This window comes from Haemorhous mexicanus, chromosome Z (genome assembly GCF_027477595.1).
Source record: "Haemorhous mexicanus isolate bHaeMex1 chromosome Z, bHaeMex1.pri, whole genome shotgun sequence".
Lineage (NCBI taxonomy): Eukaryota > Metazoa > Chordata > Aves > Passeriformes > Fringillidae > Haemorhous > Haemorhous mexicanus.
Genome location: NC_082381.1, coordinates 57381892 through 57405634, shown reverse-complemented (window position 1 = coordinate 57405634; position 23743 = coordinate 57381892). Strand labels below are relative to the sequence as shown.

Here is a 23743-nt window from a genome sequence, read left to right as displayed (position 1 = left end):
CCACAGCATAAGCATCTTTAAAAATCCTGCTACACACAGGTAAGATGCAGCTCCTTTTTCACTTCAGAAATACATATATTAGTTATTCCCAGAGAATTAAACAGTTCAGAATAAACTAATAGAAACATCCCAGAAAGCATGCATGCCAAAAGTTAATGCTGGATTCATATTGCATAAAACCTCCAAGACCTTTATCTCTCTTTTTTATACAAATGTGTAAATGTTAAATCAGTTACAGTACCGTAAATACAAAGAAAGACAGTCCTACAGAATAACCCAATGGCCTTACTGCAGAGGAAGAAGTCATACCAAGTTGAATGCTCCAATTCCAAGGTTTACTCCTCCTTCAAACTGGTAGTATGTTTCATTTTTGCTTTTGTTCCCCTGAGTTGTCTGTAGCACCTGATGACATTCCCTTGTGATGGAGAAAGGAGGGAAGGGGAAACACAACATAGAAATTACTATGATTGATTACTATGACAGATAAAAAAATATTCCTTTGTATTTTGGGGGCATTAATGCCACTCCAACTGCTCATATTAATGTTGAAGCCAAGTGTTTTCTAACAGCTTACTTGTATATTTGGTAACTTGTCCTAATTTTCAGTCCACCTTTGATAAAGTTGATCATATTTTCATCCTGGAAGAAAAAGATCTAACTGTAAAATATGGTGCGTTCATATTACACATAACACATACATAAAAATCCTCCAACTACATTTACATTTATTTATAAGTTAATGTTGTAGGAAACACTAAAAATGTTTTTCAATCACTAGATGTGTCTCTAAGACTGATGTTAACACTTGCTCTAAGTTGTCAGGGAAACATTTCTTTGGTGCACATAATATTTTTTAAAACTGAAGAGAGAGGTGAAAAAGGAAGTCAAAGTGTTAGTTATAGCAGAATTTGCAATGTATACAAATGAACCAAGAAAGCTCTCCACCAGATGGTGCTGCAGGAACTGTTTCAAATATTTGGAAATGACAATTCTAACATACACAAGGATGCCTACAGAAACTGGCAGAAGACAAAATGAAAAATCCCCTGAACAGATGAAATTCCATTGCTGATCAGAAGTAACTACCTTTGTTACTCAATTTATGCACTTACTAACCTCTAGAGAAACCAAAACAAAGCCACAACGTACTTGCCATCAAAACTAAATTCCTGAAAAGCAAGACATCATTCAACAGGATGAAATTTTTTCTCCCAAAATTCACATAAAAGGGAAATGTGCTGGCATTTCAGAAATGCAAATTTAAATACTTAGGAACAGTATATACAATGTGGAAAATGAAAAACCAACCAAAAAAGGCCTCAGAAAGATCAACCAAAGGAAATTCTGGCTTCCATAAAAAAATTACCATTTTAAAACTCCTCATTTCTCTTGTCTGCAAGTCTGAACACCCAAATGCAAGTGTTTTAGTACAAGAATTCTATTTCCCTCTGAGTGTTTACATTTTGTTATCATCATCATCCTAACATCAAGCACAGTCAGTGAAAGATGACAAATATGGCGCAGAACAGCAATCAGAAAAGTGGGGTATTACAGTCAAAAGCAATACAGATGTGGTGTTTCAGAGAAAATATACATCTAAGGATTTTTAAATTATTTTATACAGTCCTAACTCACCTTCTTCAACAAGTGTTTCAAAATTCTTTTCATGGTTAAAACAGACCCCACCCACTCAATAAAAATAAAGAGGGCTGCTTCCACATGGTTAGTAAAGGAGCAAAATAGTTTCAGCAAAGACTAGCATTCCATTAATAGCATTTCCTGACACTTCTAGCCAAATCAAGTAGTTCACAAGCATTTGCCAAAGGAACTTAATCTGACCTTAGTATCCTATATGCCTCACTTCTCTATCATAATTTATACTGGAAAAGATTATCTAAAATATATTCAATAAACACTTGTTAAACACTCACATACCTTAAAAAAGTAAGACAAACAACTCCTATTTCCAGGAATCAAGTTTCAAATTCTATTTGAAAACTCTGTAGCATGAAGTCCCTGAACCACAACCTAAGTCACTAGCATCACACAGTATAAAATACCAGATCTTTCTGTGAGCTGAATTGTTACCTCAGCAATGCTAAGCATGCCCATTTTATGAGCATTCATTACTGTATTATTCCTGACACCATGTGCATAGAGAGCAAGACTGAATTGGAAATTACACGTGTGTATCAGCTGAAGTTTTATTAGTTGGAAAACATTTTACCCATTCATGCAAAAATGACTTGCACTTTCAAACAACACACTTCCTTATACTTGAAAATATTATTATGCAGGCACTGGACATTGTCCAATGTGATGCAAATCATTTAAAAATACCACTTCGTGTAATACAGGAGGTATGTTTAAAAGATGGTAAAAGATGGTAAACTTATACCTTAGGGTAATACCTTGAATATCTGAAGTATATACCTTCAGTATCTGAATATCATCTTTGGTTATTCATACAAACAAAGAGAGAACTTTGCTGAGCAGCATAAGATTTACTATACTTTCAATCACTGCCATGAAATAACATTCACTAGCAAAAAATTTTGGTTTAAACATCACATCTATTGTTGGAATGATGTTTTATAAGTACTAATCTCTTTCCATTACACTGTCACACAAAATGAGAAAGTGACTTTACCTGTACGAAGGTGAGAGCTGCTTTCTGTAATAAGCATTCAGCATAGCAGATTTCAGCATGCATTTCCTCTATATAAGAAAGAAAAGTTATTTACTATCAGCAATGTCATTGTCAATACTGTCTTCTTGGGGTCAATGGGACAAACAAAATGCTGCCAAGACAAGAAAGAAAAAGAAAAGAAAGAAAAAGAAAAAAAAAAAAAAAAGCAAAATTCTGCTGTTGCCATTTCAGTAACTACTGAGTAATAGCTGTAATACGCAAATCCCAACAGAATTTTTCTATTTCCCTTCTTAGACAAAACATTGTCAGATCTGACCTCAGTCTATGGCAAAAGCTACTTGACATTCTGGTAGATGGTCTCCTACACTTTTCATTGATTCTAAGCTTAACAGCCCACAGCAACTCAGTCTTTCAGGCCTCCTTCCATGTCTTACAAGAAATTTCTGTAAATGAATAGTAACCCTCACGGAGGTTCAGGCTTTTCCTACATCCACTGAGACATTATGAACAGGTTTTCACCAAGTCATGCTTAACAAACTGAAAGCCCCAGGCAGACTTTCTGTCTTCATGCACCACTAAAGTACATTTGATTTAGCACACATGACACAAGTTGCTCCGCACCCATGCTGCAAGACCAGCCACATGCACAAGGCTGCTTTATGTACAGTGCATACGTGGTGAGTTTGATGTGTCCAAGTATTAAAGAGGATTCTTGTGCCAGGTTAGAAAAAAATGCATACTTGACTCTGCCTGAATCAGAAATAGGAGATCAGCATTTTCAGAGCCATGAACAATGTACTGATACCATTTCCCAAAACACCTTAAGGCAAAACAGACAAGCATAAAACTTGTTAATATATTCAGATTCCAATGCAACTAATGACAAGGACGTACTCCTCCACATCAATGGTTCTTAAACTTTTGGGAGCTCTCTTAAATCAAAAAAAAAAGGAAATTTCCCTTCAGTCCCATAATGTGTTGTGAAAGGCATTCCTTTCTTAATTCATGCATGCTCAGAGACAAAAAAAAATTAGCCTGAATTCTCCACTGAAGCTTTGCATTCAAATTAGAAAAGATTATATACGTGGTTTGTATGTTTATTACTGTAAGACACTAGTAAAGTCACAAAGTTAAGCATATTTGTACACATTGGTAGGGGTAGTTTTGAGGTTTTTTCACTTTTTAATTTTAACTGTATTATTTAACTACTTACCTTCACTCAACTGATCCACTGACTGTTTAGAAACTAGATTGGACAAGGATTCCACCACTGTGCTTCTTTTCCTGAATCTAAATAGGTTGTGCATGGAAGAAAAGAAAGCCACATATTTCAACACAAACCTGAATTTAATAACTGGAATTATTAAAAATTTCCAACCAAAATTTACAGAGATTCTTAGCAAAATGATCTCATTTGTCAACAGTTTCAGTTCTTTCAGTAGTCTAAAGACTTGTAGGCCTCTAGCATAAAGAGCCTATCCAATATTAAATGCGTGCTTGTAACTTAAATTAATCTGTGTTAAATGTACAACAGCTTCAACCCTACTGCCACTCACCAGCTACAGAGGTGTCTCTGATGCTGGGCAAGACACTTCAAGTTCAACTTCAAAGTTTTATGAATTGCTTTTTTCTGTTTCTTAAACTTGCATTCAGAATTAGAATAAAAAAATGAAAAGGAGCTCTGTTTTCAACAAAAATGCTTCAGTATTTTATGGCGGTTTATGCCAGATAAAATGCCAAAACAATCACACACTTTACTTCCAAGAGATCTCAACTGCACATGTTTTAATTCCAAAAACTAATTTTTGACAAAAAATTACAAACAACTCAGCTTTATGAAGAAGCTTGAGAAACAATTCTATATTCAGAAAATGAACGCACTCTGTAAGCCAGGGAGTCACTGATTATAAATACTAAGCATTAGCTTATTATTTTTGTTTATACTACACATTGACAATTGTGGGATCCTGAGAAGAATATTATGAGGATACAGATTAACATAATGTATACAAGAAAAGAGTCAATTAAAGTACATGTCGTTATGGTAATTCTTCAACTTTGAACATTTAATTGCCTTTCTCTTGCATTTTTACAAGTTTTGCAACAGACTAGACCAGAGTTCTCATGAATTAAATTTTACATGCTGCAGAGATGACATCCTGTACTGCAGCTGTCTGGACTAGAGGGACATCTAATCTTCAGAGACACTAAAAAACATAGTTCAGATGAAACTGCAAAGTGATAGCACACCCAAAAAAGATGCAGAAACTGCTGACCCCTTCTCTTCTTCAGAGAGCATCTAATGTTTTTTCATTTCTTTTCTTTTTTGCCATGGCTAAGACAATGATGTTAAATGTCTAAACTAATATTTGGCAGTCATTTTTTGGGAGATCATTGTGATAAAATACAGACTAACCAATATGATGAAGAACCAGCCAAGCACAAATAATTTCTATTTTTATCAGAGGTTTGTTTAAACTTTAGATTTCCCAACCCATTTTCTAAGGGTTTTTTTTTTTTTTTTTGCTGTTCAAAGAAAGACCAGAAGCAAAATATTCAGTCCATATGATTTCTGATGTGAGCAACAGAAATTACTCTTAAAATCGTTAATTTTAAGGTAAGCTAAACACAATTGTAACAACAACAAAAAAATCTTACTTGGTTTTCAGCAGAAACCTTAGTACAAGCTTTATTGTATTAGACTATTGGTTCAACCTTTGGAAACAACATTTTAAAGAAGACTATTTTCATGCTAAGAGGGGAAAATTCAAAATATAGGCCTTTAAACTTTTGGAAAAACAAAAAGTCACAACTGTCACTGTCTCAGAGAGTTCAAAAATGTCAGTTTATGTGTAGGTCTACACAGTGAAACAACCATTTAACTAACTGTAGTGGCTATTAATACGATCACAGGACAAGCCTGTTGTTGCCACAACACCATGTAGAAAAATATCCTTACCAGTAATAATTGTATAGTGGGACTTACTCCACCTTTACAAATTTAGACCACTCTCATACAGACAAGAGTCTGTTTTAAAAATGTACAGAGAACTGGGGTATTTCACAAATGCGACTTTTTGGATTTAGTATCTCATAACAGTTGGGATTACTTGGGCTTACCTTTGGCAGGTTTGCAAAGCATCCTTCATTGTAGAAATTCCCATTTGTATATCCTGTTGTTCAAAGGTCATTGCAGCTTGCATAACTAAAATAGTGCTGTATCCAAGTGCGTGGTACATACTATCTTTGGACCTAGGGAAGGCATCAATCTTGTGCATTTAAGCAACACTTTACATTGCAAAACAAAATTAAATGCAGAGGCACTTGTATTAATTTGTGAAAAGACAGAAGAATTAAGCAGGAAAGTAACAGATCTGAGAATACAACCTATAACTGTTTATTGAATAATTGGGACTTAAATAGCCTTGAACAGACACCATTTTAGCTCACTTTCTCAACTTGTTAGAGAGAGCTCACATCTCGTGAGTTTGTATTAGAAAAGGATAATAAACTTCAGAGTGAGACTTCAAAATAATCTGTCCTGAGTTTTATTCTCCCTGACCTTGGAGCAAGAAAGATCCTATTATTTCAACAGTAATATCATCTTCCAATGAGCTTAACTACAGCTAATTCTAAGAGATAATATCCCTGGCCTACTACCTTCCTCACATGAGCTCTCCAGAGCACTAAAAGCAAACACTTGATAGCTGTGTCATCCTTTTGATGTTTCATTTAAAGCTGTCCTTGAGCTTGTTCATACAACACATCACCAACACATCACTCTTATTCCACTCTTACTAGCACCAAACTAAAGAGAGAGAACATTACTCCAGTCTATTAACATGAGCTACATATCCCTCTTGCCAACACTTCCCTCGATACCACCTGCTCCTTTCAGACACAGACAAGAGAAAAATGGATGGGATTCACATCCTACTCCTGAAGATCAGCCACTGAGACTGCCTCCCCATGAAGTCACAGATAAGACAGGTTTCACCTGCGAACTTCTCCATATTCTTTAATTCCCTACATCTGCACTGCCATGCTTTTCTTCTCAGTGGAGGAAAGGCAACAGAGGAACAAGGAAAATAGTCAGAACATAAAAAGAAAAGCTTAAAGATTAGCACCAGACTCAAACATAATATAAAACATAACCAAAAGACTATTCTGGAGCTTTGTTCCAGCTTTTCTGTATTGTCAAAAGCAGTTTCCTTGTACAAATTATTTGATCAAAGATGCATTGAATAAGGTCTTGCTCCCCAGCCTCTTCCCTCTGCGTGAGGAAAGACAGTTTGAGCGATCAACTCTAACATAACAGTTCAGTGCTTCATACACAGTTTTTGAGATTGTTTTAATGAGCCAAAAAAAAATTTAAAAAACCACAAATATGGATAAAGCTTTTGGAAAAAAGATAATAAATTAAAATTACTATCTTCAGACACTTTAAATTAATCTTCAGGTACTAAACTCTGTCTGTTTACAACAGCTTCAGGAAATAACTGAATCTCACCATGGACGAAGTAGTTCCAGCGCTTCAGAGAACTTATTGTTTAGAAATAAGTTCAGTGCCATTGAACATTCTTCCAGAGCACACTTGAGATCCATCTTGGATGCCCTAAAAAACAGATTCTCAGTTTATTCAAACTGTAAACATAAACAAAAAATTTAAAAATTTCTTTTTCTTATGTAACGCAGAAGGTCTTTTGTAGTGATTTTGTTTTCAAAATTTAATTTTTCAAAACCAAAGCATATGCTTAACACTTTATCTGTGTAACACAGGTGCACCCTCTGCTTATTTAAGCAATGTTTATAGCTTTGTGTTCCTTATCTTACCAGAGAAATTCTCAAAATTTATCATTGTGTCCAAGCTCTCAATCTTTCCCATCAGTACAAATGCTGTTTCAGACTCTCTATTCATATCAGACTCTCAAAAGAGGTCACAAGATAATATTTTCATCAAAAAAAGCAATTAACAGACACTCATTCAGCAAACAGGTATACAGGACAAACAGTCCTGTCAGAGACCTATAGCTATGCCAACAGCTTTTGTTCGTCCTAATTCACTTCAAGTAAAAGCACTTGCAGTTGCTTAAGCAGAAGCCATCTCAACAAACCCATCCTTTGGCCAGTTCTGCCTGAAATACTCAAGAGCACCCACAAATTATTCTGTGGGCCAAACCTGGGACAAACTGACAATCATGACAGTAACATACAGCTAGAAGCTACACAGCCATCAATGTGCACAGATGGATCTGGAAAAGATAATCTCTCTACAGCTTTAAAACAACAGGTTTAAACTAGATAATGGGCTTTCTCCAAGTACGGTTAAGCAGTGGTAAGCAACAGATCATGTCAATGAGATAAATATTTAAGTACTGACCAGAAGTGAAGAACTCTAAAGGAGGAATTTAAGAAGAGAACAACAGAGGAGCACAGCTGCTCCAAATCTAACAGTAACACACACACAAAACAAACAAAGAGTAGGGTAGACATGAAAATATGACTGGACAGGGGGCTTTTTTGCCCTTCAAAGAACAGTGTTAAAATGGCTTATAAAGACCACAATTTTTGCTTATAAAGATCAAAATTTTTTAAACCATTCTATTTTATTAACTAGTTCCAGGAATACCATCTGCTAGCAAAAACATTCCAAATAACTGTTTTTTAACTAGATTTAAAGGCTGATTTTTTTTCCTAGTACACAAGCAAGGACCTGACTTAGTCCCTTAATAACACATCATCCCTACCCCCTGTGTATTCCCACGCTTTTATATCTTCTTTTCACATTTGTGTCTAATGAAACTCTTTCACTTGGTCCATGCCTATTTAGATTACTCAATCCGTTTGCTCTGCCTTTCCTGCCAGGAAGAAGGGGCTAGTTGCTTCCGAAAGTTTTTCAAGAAGATTAAAAAAAACTGGTGGGAGGAGAGTGGGTGAGGGAATTTTTCCTTCCTTTAAATTGACACTAGTTGTCTTTAGTGGCAAAATAAAAAAAAAACTACCACCATATCAGTAACTGAAGTTCATATCTACTAGACACCAAGAATGAGTTTTTATTTTTTCATACTTGCACACTACAATTTTTTTGTGACTAGCACTGAAGCAGTGGCCTGTTCCAGGTCTCTTCCCAAACAAATGCCAGGGTCAGTACTAAAGTGTGTGGAATCTTCAAAATTACAGCAGACAAATGGCCCTTTTGGTCCTCTCGTCCTTGCAGGCACGGTTACTAACTTTGCGGTGGGCCAAGAGTTAAGAGTTCTGTCAACTATGGGAACAGAAAAACCCCATGTGAGGCAATTTTCTGCTTCACAGACCATGGAGAATACGAACAGTGATCTGAAGTCAAGAGAGAGAAGAGAATGGCAAGCAAGACATGTATAACCATACAGTTCATAAAACAATGTGAAGAAAGGCAGACCACTGGTAACTACAGGTAATTTAACAACTGATGACTGCCTTAAACACTAAGTTTCAAAGTACTGGCGTTCAGCCTCAAAACACTATGCTTATCACATAAGAAGCATCAGCAGAGAAATAATATCACAGTACTCCACCACTGTAGCACTTCTCCAAAGGCAATTACCAAGATCTAGGTTTTGTTTTCAACTGCTTTACTAAACCTCATCTTAGTGAACAGAAATATGTTTTCTCTACTTGTATGTTGTAAATCTGCACACTTCCAACTCTGCAATCAGAAACTGATGGAACTTCCACTGGACAGAAAATCCAGTCTTTCTTTAACACACCCATGGACATGACAGCATTTTAGCTGCAGGTGTGGATGGTTTGCTATCAGGCTCCCAAATCCCATCACACCACCAGCTCGAGCATCACCACAGGATATATCAGTATTTGCCAACTGATCCCATAAACCAGAGTCCTTGCACAAAGGACACCATGACAAAACTGTATTTTCCCAATTAAATGGGTAAGTAGCATATCTCTCCAGCACCTGGTTATCATATTTTTTCCCTCTATTACAGACTAGTTCTCCTGATGCTACCTATATGTGACCAAAGTCTGCAAACAATGCAAACAGTATTCCTTAAGATAATGTATTTAATGTTCCCTGCATCGAGCATGCTTATGAAGTTACTCTGCCACTTCAGACATAAAACTTGGGAAGCTAGTTTTCTAAAACTGTTATTTCTGGTAAGTGAATCATATTCTCTACCAGAAAATTCCTCATTCCTGTTCCATTACTCTTCACATAGATTTTCTAATGTTTTCCTACATCCTGCAGCAGAAGAATATAACCAGAAGGATTTGTTTCAACTCAGATTCATAACTTGATAGCAGAATAGTCAGAAGAAAGGAGCACACTGACTCAGAAGCAACTTGGTTATCTTTGCTGGCATTTCTATGCAGAGGCTCAGAATAAGCATATTTCCTCTCCTACTCCCAAATCATTACAAACCAATTTCTACTGCAATTACCAGACTGGCAAACAGTTCAGTCAGTAATGCTGACTCACACTCTCTTTCCGACTCATGTTGTTTTCCTTTACCTTATTTTTTCCCCTATCTCCACATAGTTTTCCTGGGATTGACAGAAATTAATACATTTTTGCACATTAGATGAAAATATTCTTTAATTTACCCTAGAGCAGATGTAAGAGCAGTGATATTATGGATTTTACATCTAGAGATATTACTATGGATTTTACACCCGGTGTCATGGTTTAACCCAGCTGACAGTCAAGCCCCATGCAGCAGCTTACTCACTCCCCCAGCAGTGGGATCAGGGAGAGAACTGGAAGGGTAAAAGCTAGAAAATTCATGGGCTGAGATAAAGACAGTTTAACAGGGAAAGCAAAAGCTACACACACAAGCAAAGCAAAACAAGGAATTAATTCAGAGCTTTCCATAGGCAGGCAGGTATTTAGACATCTCCAGGATAGCAGGGGGCCCTATCACAGATAACAGTGACTTGAGAAGACAAACACCATGACTACAAATGTACACCCTTCCTCCTTCTTTCCCCAACTTTATATACTGAGCATGATGTCATATGGTATAGAATATCCCTTTGGGGCCCAGTTTGGGTCACCTGCCCCTGCTGTGTCTCTTCCCAATCTCCCACATACATGCAGTCTCCTTGCCAGTGTGACTACATGAAAAGCAGAAAAGGCCTTGGCTATGGGTAAGCCCTGATCAGCAATAACAAAAATATCTCCATACTATCAACCCTACGTTCAGCACAAATCCAAAACACAGTCCCATACCAGCCACTGTGAAGAAGGTTAACTCTACCCAGACAAAACTAACACTTATCCACCCCTTATTCCATACCCTTCATGTCACACCAAGTGTCACACTTCCCAATACCCCATCACCTTCCCTACCTATCTGTTTTGATAGATATACAGGCAGACATCATTCCCCTAGTCTGTGGATGTTGTCAAATGTTCATAAAATGTCCACAAAAAAAAATTTTTGTTGAATCCATGAAGTCTCTAGCTTTGTCCTTCACCTTTGGAAATAGCCTTTTGTCTTAAGTTGCAAATACAAGATGTGGCCGGGGGTGTGTATTCTATTGCCAGCTGTTAGAAGTGGGGCAGCTATCTTCTGTTAATTGGGCCACTTGTTAAAAACAGGTGGGGCAGTTTTCTTTATCTTTTCCACAATCCATCTTTCCTCCAGGAAGATATCTTCTGTTAATGGGCCATTGAGTGTCATTGCATGACTGATAAAATTACATAATCTCCCACTGGGAGATGCTCTGCGCAGGGGGAGGAGCCAAGTACTCCTACCTGATATAATCTGAGATTTGGAATACCACAGGCAGCCTCTTCCCACTGGATTCCCACAGGAAGACCAGGCCCATCTACACTGCCACTGGAACTTCAGAGGAAACCTACACCCTCCTACAGGATCATTGTTTCAACAGGACCACATCTGTCACTCCAGGAGGACTGCAGCCGCCACTTAATGAGATTGCTACCAACACCCTGACCAACAGGGTGTCAGTTTGTATTCTGACTCTGTCAGTGTTGTTTTATATTACTGCATTTTTACTTTTGTGTTTTTTTAATTTTCCTAATAAAGAACTGTTATTCCTACTCCCATATCTTTGCCTGAGAGCCCCTTAATATCAAAATAATAAAAATTCAGAAGGAGGGGGTTTACATTTTCCATTTCAAGAGAGGCTCCTGCCTTCCTTAGCAGACACCTGTCTTTTCAAACCAAAACACCTTTCCAACCAGGCAGCAATGTTTTGCCACAACTTAGCAGCCCAGATGGGTTTACCCCTGTGCTGCCAGTTATTCTGTTTCCACTACTGCCACCACCCCTATAGGGCCATCACCCATGAATCAGTACAGAGGTAAAAAAAAAAAAAGCATTTGCCATTTCTCTCCTTCAGCAACGTCTAAGGCCAGCTGGATGGCTTTCGTAGTATGTGGTATGAGATAATTCATGCTTATATGAAATATATATGAAATAAAGTTGTAAATAAAATTATGGATGTAACAAAAATCCAATATCTCCTGACACTCTGGAGACAGACTGCCACACTGAAATTGCGAAACTCCAGATGGCAGTAAGGAAAGAAAGCCTAATAAGCAAGCAAAAGGACATGGTTGGTGTGGAGATGGGTCTTTCCCAGGACTATCTGGAGAACACCCAAGAGCGATGAACACTTGATAAGTACCTTCAGTCAGGAACATTCATCTGAATACCTGATTCCCATAACTCAACATCAACACCACCTCCCAGAAACAGCATTGTCCAGCCCTGCACAGAGAAAAGAGACTTTATGCATATGCAGAGTAACAAAAGAATAGGTGCACCTCTGCCTCAGGCAGAAAAAAGCGTATAAACCAGCCCCAACAAGGACGGCATTTGTGAACAGAGGGGATCCAATGCAATAGAGGTTGAATCAGTGTTCACCCAGCACCAATCCCGGGCTCGATGCTGTCTCTTTGACTGCGGCTATCAAGGACCTCTTTCGCTATTATTATTAATTTGGCTTTCTCGCGGATCATTTATAACAGCTTTCAACTCTGCTTATTTACTCAATTCATGTTCTCCCACAGCAATTTCTGTGACTTGTCATTGGGGACTCCATACAGCTGCTTTCCCACAAGACAGAAGGATTCATCAGTAAACAAGGCATATTGCTTCTCAGTTTCCGGGAGTTTACAATATACTGGGGCCTCTTCAGCACAAGCCTGGTAACATTCCAAAAATCTTTGCCTTCTGGCCAGTCCATGATAAATTCTAAGTTTCCTGGATGACAAGGGTTTCCTATCCAAACTCTTTATGTGATCAATGCAACTCCTTTACTCCCTTTGAGCATCCAACTCAATGCAGGTAACTGTGGTGCCAGAAGCTGTGTGTCAGTACCAATCATCCCTGAAAGCTGCCAGTATCTCCTTTTCAGTTAGAGTATAGTAGGCTTCAGATCCTCTGTACGGTCAGCTCCAAAAACCTAGAGGTCACCTTTAAAACTCCCCTGGTGCTTTCTGCCAAAGGCTCCAGGTAGGTCCATTCTCTCCAGCTACAATAAAAAGCATATTTTTTACAAATGTTTAGACCGGCCCTGTTCAGACTGGCCAAAGGGCTACAGCATGAACTATTTCCTACTTGATTTGTTCAATGGCTTGTTGCTGCTCAGAGGGCTATTTTAAATAATTTTTCTTCCAGGTCACTTGATAGAGAGGGCTACAATCAGACTTCAAGTTGGAATGTGCATTCTACAAAATCAACACCTAAAAAGTCTTGTTTCTTTTTCTTGCTAGTTGCTGGAGACATCACTGTTATCTTAATAAATACCACTGGGATCTGACAATGTCCATCTTGACATTTGATTCCTAAAAGCTGGATCTCTGTAGTAGGTAGGTCCCTTTACCTTATTCTGTTTTATGGCAAAACCAGCTTTTAAAAGGACTGGATTACTTGCTTCCTTTTCTCAAAAATTTCTTCTGCTGTACTTTCTCACAAAATGGTATCACAAACACACGGCAGGTGTTCCAGAGCTTCACCATCTTCCAGTCTTCATCAGTCTGTGGCAGATGATACGGTTTCCTTCTGACTGGCAGTAGATTCCAGGTACTGTGGACACAGCTCCAAACAAAAGTAAACTGTGGCCTGCACTCTACTCCCAAAGGGACTGACAAAAACACAATAGCAGTATCAATTGTGGCACCACATGGCTTCCTTTGACTCCAGCTCATATGGAAGTTCTAATATATCCAGTACACCAGGACTCAGAGGTGGTACAACTTCATTCAAGCCACAGTTTAATGTCAGCCTCCACTCTCCACTGGACTTTCATACTGGCAATACAGGGCTGTTAAAGGTAAGCAAGTATTGCTGACCACTCCTTGGCTCTCTAGGTGACAAATTAGTTTATAAATGGGAATTACAGAGTGTAGATTGTGGGACACTGCTTCTAGTTGTGGTGGCAACTAGCACCTGCTGTTCTTCAGCCCCAGAAAAACAGGGATGTCTGAAAGTTCCTCAGTCTACAGGGCAGGTATACCAAAAGCCCATCAACAGCATTTTGAATCCCTGACATACCCTTTCCTGAGAGTCTATGCCAAGGATGAAGGGAGCCTCTGCTCCTGTCAAGACAGGGTATTTCTGCCACTCATGCCAGTCAGTCTAGCCTCAGTTTTGAATACAGTCTGTGGTTTGGATCCCTCCCTACACCCCAGAAATCCAAATTGATTCCATCCCTATGCAGCTTGACGACATTGAGCACCAGTGTCTACTGGTAAGCCTTGTACTCCTGTGGGGCTCCTGTATCAGGCCATCAAACCCACACAGTCCAATTAACCTAGTTATTTCTCTTCTCCCCCTAGGTGGAAGCAGAGCCCCTCCAATACTGGTTACAATGTTCCCCACTAATATCTTGCAGAAATGGACTTGAACTTCTCCATATGTATTGCATTAAATAGTTATGTAGTTGTTGTTTGTCACTGGGTTTGGTATTTTGCGCTGAATATTATGTTTGTATCACATGGTTTGTTCCATTTTCCCCCTCTCCCCCAAAGCCTCTGTGGCGGTGGTCTCTCCCTAGGTTATTCCTCCCCTCTCCCCTCCCATCACTTGTATCCCATTGGCTGTGGCCCCTCTGCTCTGCCCCCCTACCCCTGCGTTTAAAATCTTCCACAACAATCAATCAATCTCAATCTCTTTTTCTCTCTCAGGGACCTCCTGGAGTTGTTCCACAATAAACATGGGACGTTCATCCTGAGGAGAAAGAGAATCTCCAGTCTTTCACTTTTGCCCTTGTGAGATTGTGAAGGCCTGGGGGTCCAGAGCTAGCTGGATCAGACCCCGCAAAGGCCAGGGCCTTTGGTCAATCTTACATCCATACAGTCAGTAGTATGATCGGACCTTTCAATCTGCCTGAAAAACTGTTCACTGGAGACTGGAGCAACAACTTTGAGTTATGGTTGTTTTTCCCTGCAATGCCCGCACCAGTTCATCTACAATCAAGGTATTCCCATCCATCCCACTTCCTTGTATCATCTCCTGCAGGCAAAACTGTAGGGTACCCCATGGTGTGTACCTTCTATATCCTCTCTCTTGAAGGAAGAGAATACCTGCTGTCAGTTACTGAAATACAGGCTCACACAGATGGGGAGTATGACATATTCCCTCTGAATTGCTGGAGCTCCTGAATCAGCTCATCGGTTAACTTCTCCACAGATGCTATGATAGAGGAAGGAATACTGTCTTCATATTACCCGAGCTGCCAAATTGCATCAGTTGCTGTTGGTGGTACATCATCTTTCCAAATTACTGCTGTCAAGGGGTTTCATGTGCCCTTGCTGCACTCCATAGAAATTTCTGCAACATGAGTAATTGACGCAAGATTTTGTCTGGTTCTGTGGGGACCTGGGCATTGTCCACATCAAAATACTTCATTTCTTGAACAGCTAATTCCCTTAGGTACTGAGTCACTTTCTCTACTGCAGTCCATCTTCCTAAATTACATGGAATATCATCTTTATGGGGATACCTTTACCCCTCATACTTGATAAGAATAACCTCCAGAGACTAAAGACTTGTCCTTTTCCCCATTGCTTTGTCAGAGTCTGGGTCCTTAGCAAGTAATCTCAGCCTGGCTCCTTACCCTCTCATTCCACATTGTTGGCTCCATTGTCCCACCAGCACACTAGCCAGGCAGTAATACACTCATGGATGAGTGCTGAAATCTTTTTGTGTCTCCCATAGCTCAGCCAGGGATAGGGAAAAAGTCATGTTTCTTCTGTCTCCTCTTCTGGTTCCTGTGATGGTCTTGATAATGGCTCTGAAAAATCACACTTGTGATGGTTCTGCTACATCATCTTCACTCTCCTTGTCACTGACTGTTTTTCGCTAAAGCATTTTGACTGGGCGATTTTCATGCACATTCCTCCTCCTTCTGTGCAGGTTCCACTGACACCAGCCCATGCTGATTCTCTGCTTCAGTGGTTTCAGTGGCATTGCCACAGTCAGTGGGAGTGGTGCAGTCACAGTGTCTTTCAAGTGGCTGGAGCAGCTGCAGGGCCTGTTATCGTCTCACTGTCATATTTAGAGACCTTCTTTTCCTCCTGCGGGTACTAAGCAGTGTTGAACATCGTGACAGAACAACTTTTTTCAGTATTTTGCTAGTTCTTCTGGATTCTGCATTTGTTCAGGAGTAAAGGCTCAAGCACACTGAAGGTACTCACTGTCCTAGGAACTGGCCCATTCAACACCAAACACCCTGCTATTCTGAGCTTTTGGGCAGATCTCATGTTATTAGTCTGACCTTAAACAAGACCTGAACCATATGCAACAACACGCTGGCTCCTAGCAAAAAAACCAAGGCTGGTTTCAAGAGCAGCCAAAGGATATTCAAAAATCTTTAAAATCTTGACTACCAGCCTGGAAGACAAGGAAGGAAAAAAAAGGAGGAGAAAAAGATATAGGAAGGTGTCTCCTTCATAGGCTGTTCCTCTGACGAACCAAATAAAACAAAGATGTAATTAATAAATTGCTCCCAGTAGGTGACTCCCAAAGCACAAAGGTGCCTGCAATCTTGAATACGGACACACCAGATTAGTGACCAGCAACATCATCACATGATAAGCCTGTTGCATAAAATACACCATACAGAACATGTACTGCAAGTAAGGAATTATTTCTATAATACAGACAAAATACCACAAGTATGAGATCAAATAAATCCATACTGTAACCAGCAACTATTAAACCAATACAATGAATGTTTATAACAATTTTATTTTACCACACTCTAGTCAGATATCTCCTGATCTCAACCCTCTGTGCCCCACTGGGCACCAAAAGAGATTCATGTGGTTTAACCCCAGCTGACAGCCAAGCCCCATGCAGCTGCTCACTTACTCTCACGCTGGTGGGAAGGAATTGGAAGGGTAAAAGCTAGAAAACTTGTGAGTTGAGATAAAGGGAATTCAATTGGGAAAACAAAAACTGTACAAACAAGCAAAGCAAAACAAGGAAACAACTCACTGCTTCCCAGGGGAAGGCAGGTGTTGCAGGAAAGTAGGGCCCCATCACACATAACGGTGACATGGAAAGAAATACTGTCACTCTGAATGTCCTCCCCTTCTTCCCCCCACTTTATATACAGAGCATGATGTCATATGGTCTGGAATATCCCTTTGGTCAATTTGGGTCACCTGAACCACAAAATCACATAGAATTAACTAGGTTGGAAAAGGCCTTTGAGATCAAGTCCAATCTATGACCAAACACCACTGTGTCAGCTAGGCCATGGCACTAAAAGCCACACCCAGTCTCGATTCTGAAACACCTTCAAGGGTGGTGACTCCTCCACCTTCTTGGTAGCCCACTCCAACGCAGAGTCATTCTTTCTGTGAAGAAATTTTTCCTAATGACCAGCCTGGACCTCCCCTCATGTAGCTTAAGACTATGTCCTCTTGTCGTGTCACTGGTTGCCTGTGAAAAGAGACTGATCCCCACCTGGCTACAGCCTCCTTTCAGGCAGTTGTAGAGAATGATAAGGTCACTCCTGAGCCTCCCCTTTTTCAAGTTAAACAATCCCAGCTCCCTAGCCACACCTGACAACATTTGTGCTCCAAACCTTTCATCAGCTCCACTGTCCTTCTCCTAACACACTCCAGCATCTCATCATTCTTCCTAAATTGAGGGTGCCAGCACTGGACACAGCACTCGAGGTGTGTCCTCACCAGTGCCGAATACAGGGGGACAATCTCTGCCCTGGACCTGCTGGTCACACTGTTGCTGATACAGGCCAGGATGCCATTGGCCTTCTTGGCCAGCCGGGCAGAGCTGAATCATGTTCAGCTGCTGTCAGTCCATTTCTGAGGTCCATTTCTGCCTGGTCACTGTCCAGCCCCTCTGCCCCAGCCTGTAGTGCTGCATGGGGCACTGGCAGTTGAGGCTAAAGTGCAGGACCTGGTACTTGACCTTCTTAAACCTCCTTTTGCTGCAACTCAGCCCAATGATCCAGCCTGTCCAGGTCCCTCTGCAGAGCCCTCCTACCCTCCCTACAGCTCATTGATACTTGCTCCCAATTTGGAGGGATCTGTGAATTTACTGCAGACATACTTCATCTCCTCATCCAGACCATCAATAAAGATATTTAGCAGTACTGGGCCCAACACTGATCCCTGGGGGACACCACGCGTGAGCAGCCACCAGCTGGATGCATCTCCATTCCCCTCCACTCTCTGGGCCTCACTGGCATCAGCCAGCTCTGAACCCAGTGAAGGGTGCTCCTGTCCAAGCCGTGGGCTGCCAGCTTTTCCAGGACAGGGCTGTGGGAGATGGTGTCAAAGGCCCTGCTGAAGTCATGGTAGACAACATCCACAGCCTTTCCTGCATCCACCAACTGGTTCACCTGATCATAAAAAGAGACCAGGTTGATCAGGCAGGACCTGGACCTCTGAAATACATGCTGGCTGTTCCTTTTATGTGACTCCCAGCACCTCCTACGCATTCCCAGCCTCCTCACCAATGTGGCATTACAGAAAGCAGAAAAGGCCTTGGCTGTGTGTAAGCCCTGCTCACCAGTTTCAAAAGCATCTCTGTATTATCAATTCCATGTTCAGCACAAACCCAAAACACAGCCCCATACTAGCCACTGTGAAGAAAGTTAATGCTACCCCAGCCAAAACCAGTACAATCTCATTCACTTCAAAATGAAATAGACCGAACAGAAAAATGTGCTACACTGAATGTTACACCAAGATAATAATGTTACATTACAAGCAGAATAAAATGCTGCTGCGTTACAGTTCTGACACTTCAGGGATACTTTTTCCCCCAACATATATTGTTTTTTAGGTTTTCCTCTCACTACTATTTCAAACTTCTTCTAGGAAAAAAGAGGAGATGTTGTCAATTCCAGCAATAGTTTGTGTACCTTGAGCTTGGTACTAAACTAATGAAATTATTCCAACTCAGTGGGCCTATCCATAGGCAAGTTAATTATTAGCAACTTTAAGAAGGTTCTTTGAACAAAGTACTTGAAACCACAACAAAAACAAAGCATAACAATACAACCTGAAAACCCCCAGACATATTGGAATACTCACTTATTAGGATAACAGTCCTCAAGATGAACACAGAACAAGAACATTATTAATTTAAAATGTCAAAACAGCTTACAGCTTAAATTCCTTTTCTTTTTCCCCCGCTCTACAGATTAATACAAAAAGGGAGCATAACTACTAGCCTAAAACAAAGGAAAACTTTTAAATACTAGCACACTGACTTATGTAAACACGAGTAATGAGTTAGGCAATGACATCTATCTCTCAGCATCAGGGCTTAGTATAAGAGTATTCCTGAAAAGCCATTATAAAGCTAAAGATAAACATTAACTTGGTATTTGTGGCTGTCTTTGTATTTGCTGAAGATTTAGTAAGCTTTTAACAATCACCCCAGGTGCAGTGATTTACCAACTCTTCTCTTGGAAGGGGATTCAAGAGCTAGTAATGTGAGAACTGCAGAAAAAAAATTACCTGTAATCTACCAATGCTTTCCACCTTTTATATTAAATATTTAGGACTCAGTCCCGCATCACCTTATTAACATTAGCTAGACTCAAATGTTCAAGCAACACTTAGCATAAATAGGGATTGAAGAATTTAGTTCTTAAACTTCTAAAACATTTTGTTGGCTCTTTTTACAACACAGCTAAAATAATCAGCCTTACCTGACAATTCAAATAACATTGAATTGCCAGCAAATTTGTTTTTGTTCAGCTGTTCTTATCAAAGGAAGTCTCACTACAGTTACTGAAAATGTTTGTAATGATTACTTGGAATAAAGCAAAATTTTAAGTAAGAAAGACCACAAAAAAGTGAAACTACTAATAACTGTTTTAAGATAATCATATTAAAATGCAAATCTGACACAAACTAAAGGAGGAAAAATAAGGTCTTCTAAAAATGCAGGGAATATGGAAAAAATTCTACTTTGAGTACAAGTATCAAGAAAACAAGATGCATTACAATTAAGAGATAATTTTCCCAGAACATAAATACTTTAGCAAACAAGTGACCCTTAACATTTAGTGAAGCTTAATCAGAAGCAAAGTATTTTAGAGGCATTTACTTTCATAAACTTAAATAAATATCACCTCATGTGTGAACTACAGTATCAACAGGTAAAGGCAGCAAGAAGCTACCATATGCAGTACTCTTCTTGAACAACATTTATGCAAGCATCTGCTGGAGTATTTACTGCCAAACTAACGATGACAAAACAGCTTTAAAATGTATTGCTCTCAGTTGGTGCTTGTCTTCTGCAGGAAGATTGTTAAGTCAAATAGTCATAATATGCTGTCAAAATCTGATACTTTCACTATATAGAATGTTTATATGCTTCCTGAATTAGATCTTTCCCTTTGCAGCAATGAATTGGTTCAAGAAAACTCAATATTGAACCACTTATGTTTTATCATATCAAAAGGAGTAACTATCTCGTTGTCAGTCTTAAACAGCCACAACATGACTTTTTAACAGGAAATAACAGTTGATCCTCAGTAGAATCTACCTCATAGTTCCATTTTCTTAGCTAGAAGGCTCTATTTTTGTACACTGCTCTACTTCAACTTTCCTGAGCCCTTGGAATGTTCAAGAGCAGTGGTCATTTAAAAGCTTTTTACTTGATAGGATCCCTCTTCCCTCCACATACCAAGGGAACTATGTGCAGACCACACTATGCTTTTCCCACACACCTGACCTTCTTCTGTGTACTTCCATGCCTGCTTAGCATAAATAAACTCAAATCCAGCTCTCCCATGCAGAGATCCAAGGGCCTGCCACTAGGGCTGTAATACTCTAGCCCTAGAGAGGCCAAAGCAGGCAAAGAGAAACACCCCTCCAAGATGAGGGTGAGAAGTGCCTCCCTCCCATAGGCTTTTGCAGGCACATGTTAATGTCTTAAGTTCTATTGGTTTGTACAGTTGTTCCAGCCCAGCTCAGCCCTCGTTCACCATATTTGTATATTCCCTAGAATGTTCTCCCCTCTCCTGATCTCCATTGGTCCCACTTTGCTGCAGTGTTCCACTCCTGTTACCCTACTGGTTCCCCTGGTTGGCTGTCCCTCCTCTGCACCACTTTTACCTGTTCCAATTGGTCACTGACCTTCAGATCTACCCCCTTTCCTTTTTCCCCATATAAAACCTTGTGCCACTCAGCCCAAGTTCATCTTTGTCCCTGGACCCTCTCCAAAGCAATAATCAGCTTTTGGATCTTCAGACAAAGACCCGTCCTTCCACTCTTTCATCAGCCATTGTAGCAAGTGTGATCTGGACCCCGAAAGCGCTGGTCACTCTCAGAAGAGCCCGCTGAAGCACTCCACTTCACTCCCAGTCTCCTTGGAAGACTTCCAGCCAGCCAACATCAAAAGCTGTACTAAAACTACAGTACCAAAGGTCACAGTTTACAGTTCACAGAGATATTAAATCATCACTTCATGTTCATGTCTTGCATAATTTTACATTGCCAAAATGCACTAGATGTCCTCCTGCCTGGTTTTAGTATATAGCACAAATCCAAAACATTTGAAAAACTGTCACCGCCATATTACTACTCTTTTTGTACACTGAAATGACCCAGACACCTTGTATTACTGCAGCAAAATCTGTTCCTGGCATAATTCTTTTTGCTGTGTTTTAATTTTAAACAATGCTTCAGATTAGAAGCATGTCACTAGGACAAGAAAACTGACATCCTTAATTCTGCAACATTTAAAAATCCTACATTAAGAAAAAGGAAATTGTTAAGGAACAGGTTCTTTATTGTTGACTTCTGTCAGTCCTCAAGCATTCAAACACTGTAAGTCCTTTTATAGTCTACTATTACTTCAGTCTCAGTGAAGTGGAAAGAGTCATCCTTTATTGTGGCAGAGACACTTTCTGCCTAGCTCTGTGAAATATGATATAAACTCTATATCTTATTTTCTTTGACTATTTTATCTTCCACCAACATGTGTCAATTCCTCTTGTGATTCAACACCTTTCCTCTGTAATGTTTCACATTCTTTGAATCAACTTTAAGTAGAAAATGTTCAAACTGTGTATCTGTGGGTAATAGGAAACATTACTACTGTGTTTATTTAAGGAAACACCAGTGAAGTATGGTTCTCAGTACCTATTTAATACTCATCCAAATAGAGGGCAATCTCCTATGTCTGAAAAGCTTGCAGGACTGCTTATCTCCTTGTGAACATTTTTTTCTGATGTTTTGTCCCTGAAATACCTATTTTAAGGCTGCATTTGATGTTTTTATATGCGCATCAAGCAACTGCAAAGATTTGAAATGTCCAACAGGAACTACTTTCACATAAAGACTAGCATACGTCCATGTGTATTCGCTGTATCTGAGCAATTATACAGGCAACTCAGATATTACTTCTGCTATCTGGAACTATTTCTTCAAATAGTTTTCTTCATGTTTTGAAAGCATTAGACTTCTCACCACTAAGTTTGTAATTTGAAAAGAAATACGGCTTTTGCATCTTATCCCTCTCATGCATCACTCATATAGAAGAAAATAGTAATACTCTAGTTTCCTGTTCAGTGCTGTGCCAAAATTTAGTTTCCATCCCTTCTTAAGGGACATAATTAGCTGCTATCACTTTTATTAGCCATTTGCACAAAGTTGCAACACAAGCCATCAAACAGAAGGTGAGATACTTGAATGAGTACTACCTACCTACCACAGAGAAGTGGGTTGCACTAGTTCTCATGGCAAATGCATAGCAAGAGCATAAATGAAATGAAGCAAAATAACTTGCTGCAAAATCCTGATGAGCTATTCTGTTAGGTCTACATTTTATGTTCTACATTGTTGCAGGATGGCTGACACACACAAGAAATGTTCAAAAAAAGCAAATACCTTTTTAGTTGTGTTGGATTTTCTTATACAAGGGATTACCTCTCATATCTCACAAGTGAGAAACTTCTGTATGACTTGGTTTTAAACAAATACAATCATGCACAACCTCTATGAACAATTCCTGAATCAAGTCTGAAACTAAGGAATTCTCATGAACGTGCATTATTCTGAGGGACATATGCAAGAAACGTTACACACACCTCAATCCCACACTATGCTAGAGCTGGCTTTCAGTACATGTCTTTCAGTATCTTGTTGGACAGGTACAGGACTCAGTCTCTGAAGGGCCATTAGGCAAGCCTCATGAAGCTGAAATTTTCTTCTTTTGCCTACAGGCATGCCATGCATACCTTTCACCCAGAGAATAATTCAGAAATGCAGAATCAAATTGAGTAACCTGTCTCACAGCTGAACGTTTCTTGCTGCAACGATATTAAAGCATATTACATCCTTGACATTAAAGGGATCACTATATTTTTAAGTGGCCAATCATATCAGTTTATGAACAAAAAGGATTCTTGAATCTTTTGCATTAGTTTAAAATAATCCTGGAGAAATATAAGATCACGAGATCAATATTTTTTTAATGAAAACAGAAGAATTGCTGTGAACTTTTTCACCATTTAATCTAAAACTCAGTGTTCAACACCACTTATAATCACATAACAGAAAAATGGCTAAATGCCCTAAGAAAAATGCCTTAAGGCATACCGCTAGGCATATGAAATTATTTGTAATTT

At 39.4% G+C, this 23743-nt stretch overlaps 1 protein-coding gene across 2 annotated transcripts in view; it reads right to left on the bottom strand.

Moving 5' to 3' along the window:
- The window catches only part of TTC39B (tetratricopeptide repeat domain 39B), a 77691-nt gene that overhangs the window by 17714 nt on the left and 36234 nt on the right, over positions 1 to 23743 (bottom strand). For both annotated transcript variants that reach the window (XM_059873529.1, XM_059873530.1), the window contains 6 exons: positions 7161 to 7265; positions 5771 to 5902; positions 3864 to 3940; positions 2651 to 2718; positions 575 to 639; positions 310 to 415 (listed from right to left, as the gene is read on the bottom strand). In XM_059873529.1, coding sequence (XP_059729512.1) covers positions 310 to 415; positions 575 to 639; positions 2651 to 2718; positions 3864 to 3940; positions 5771 to 5902; positions 7161 to 7265 — 553 coding nt within the window. The remainder of the gene's footprint in view (positions 1 to 309; positions 416 to 574; positions 640 to 2650; positions 2719 to 3863; positions 3941 to 5770; positions 5903 to 7160; positions 7266 to 23743) is intronic.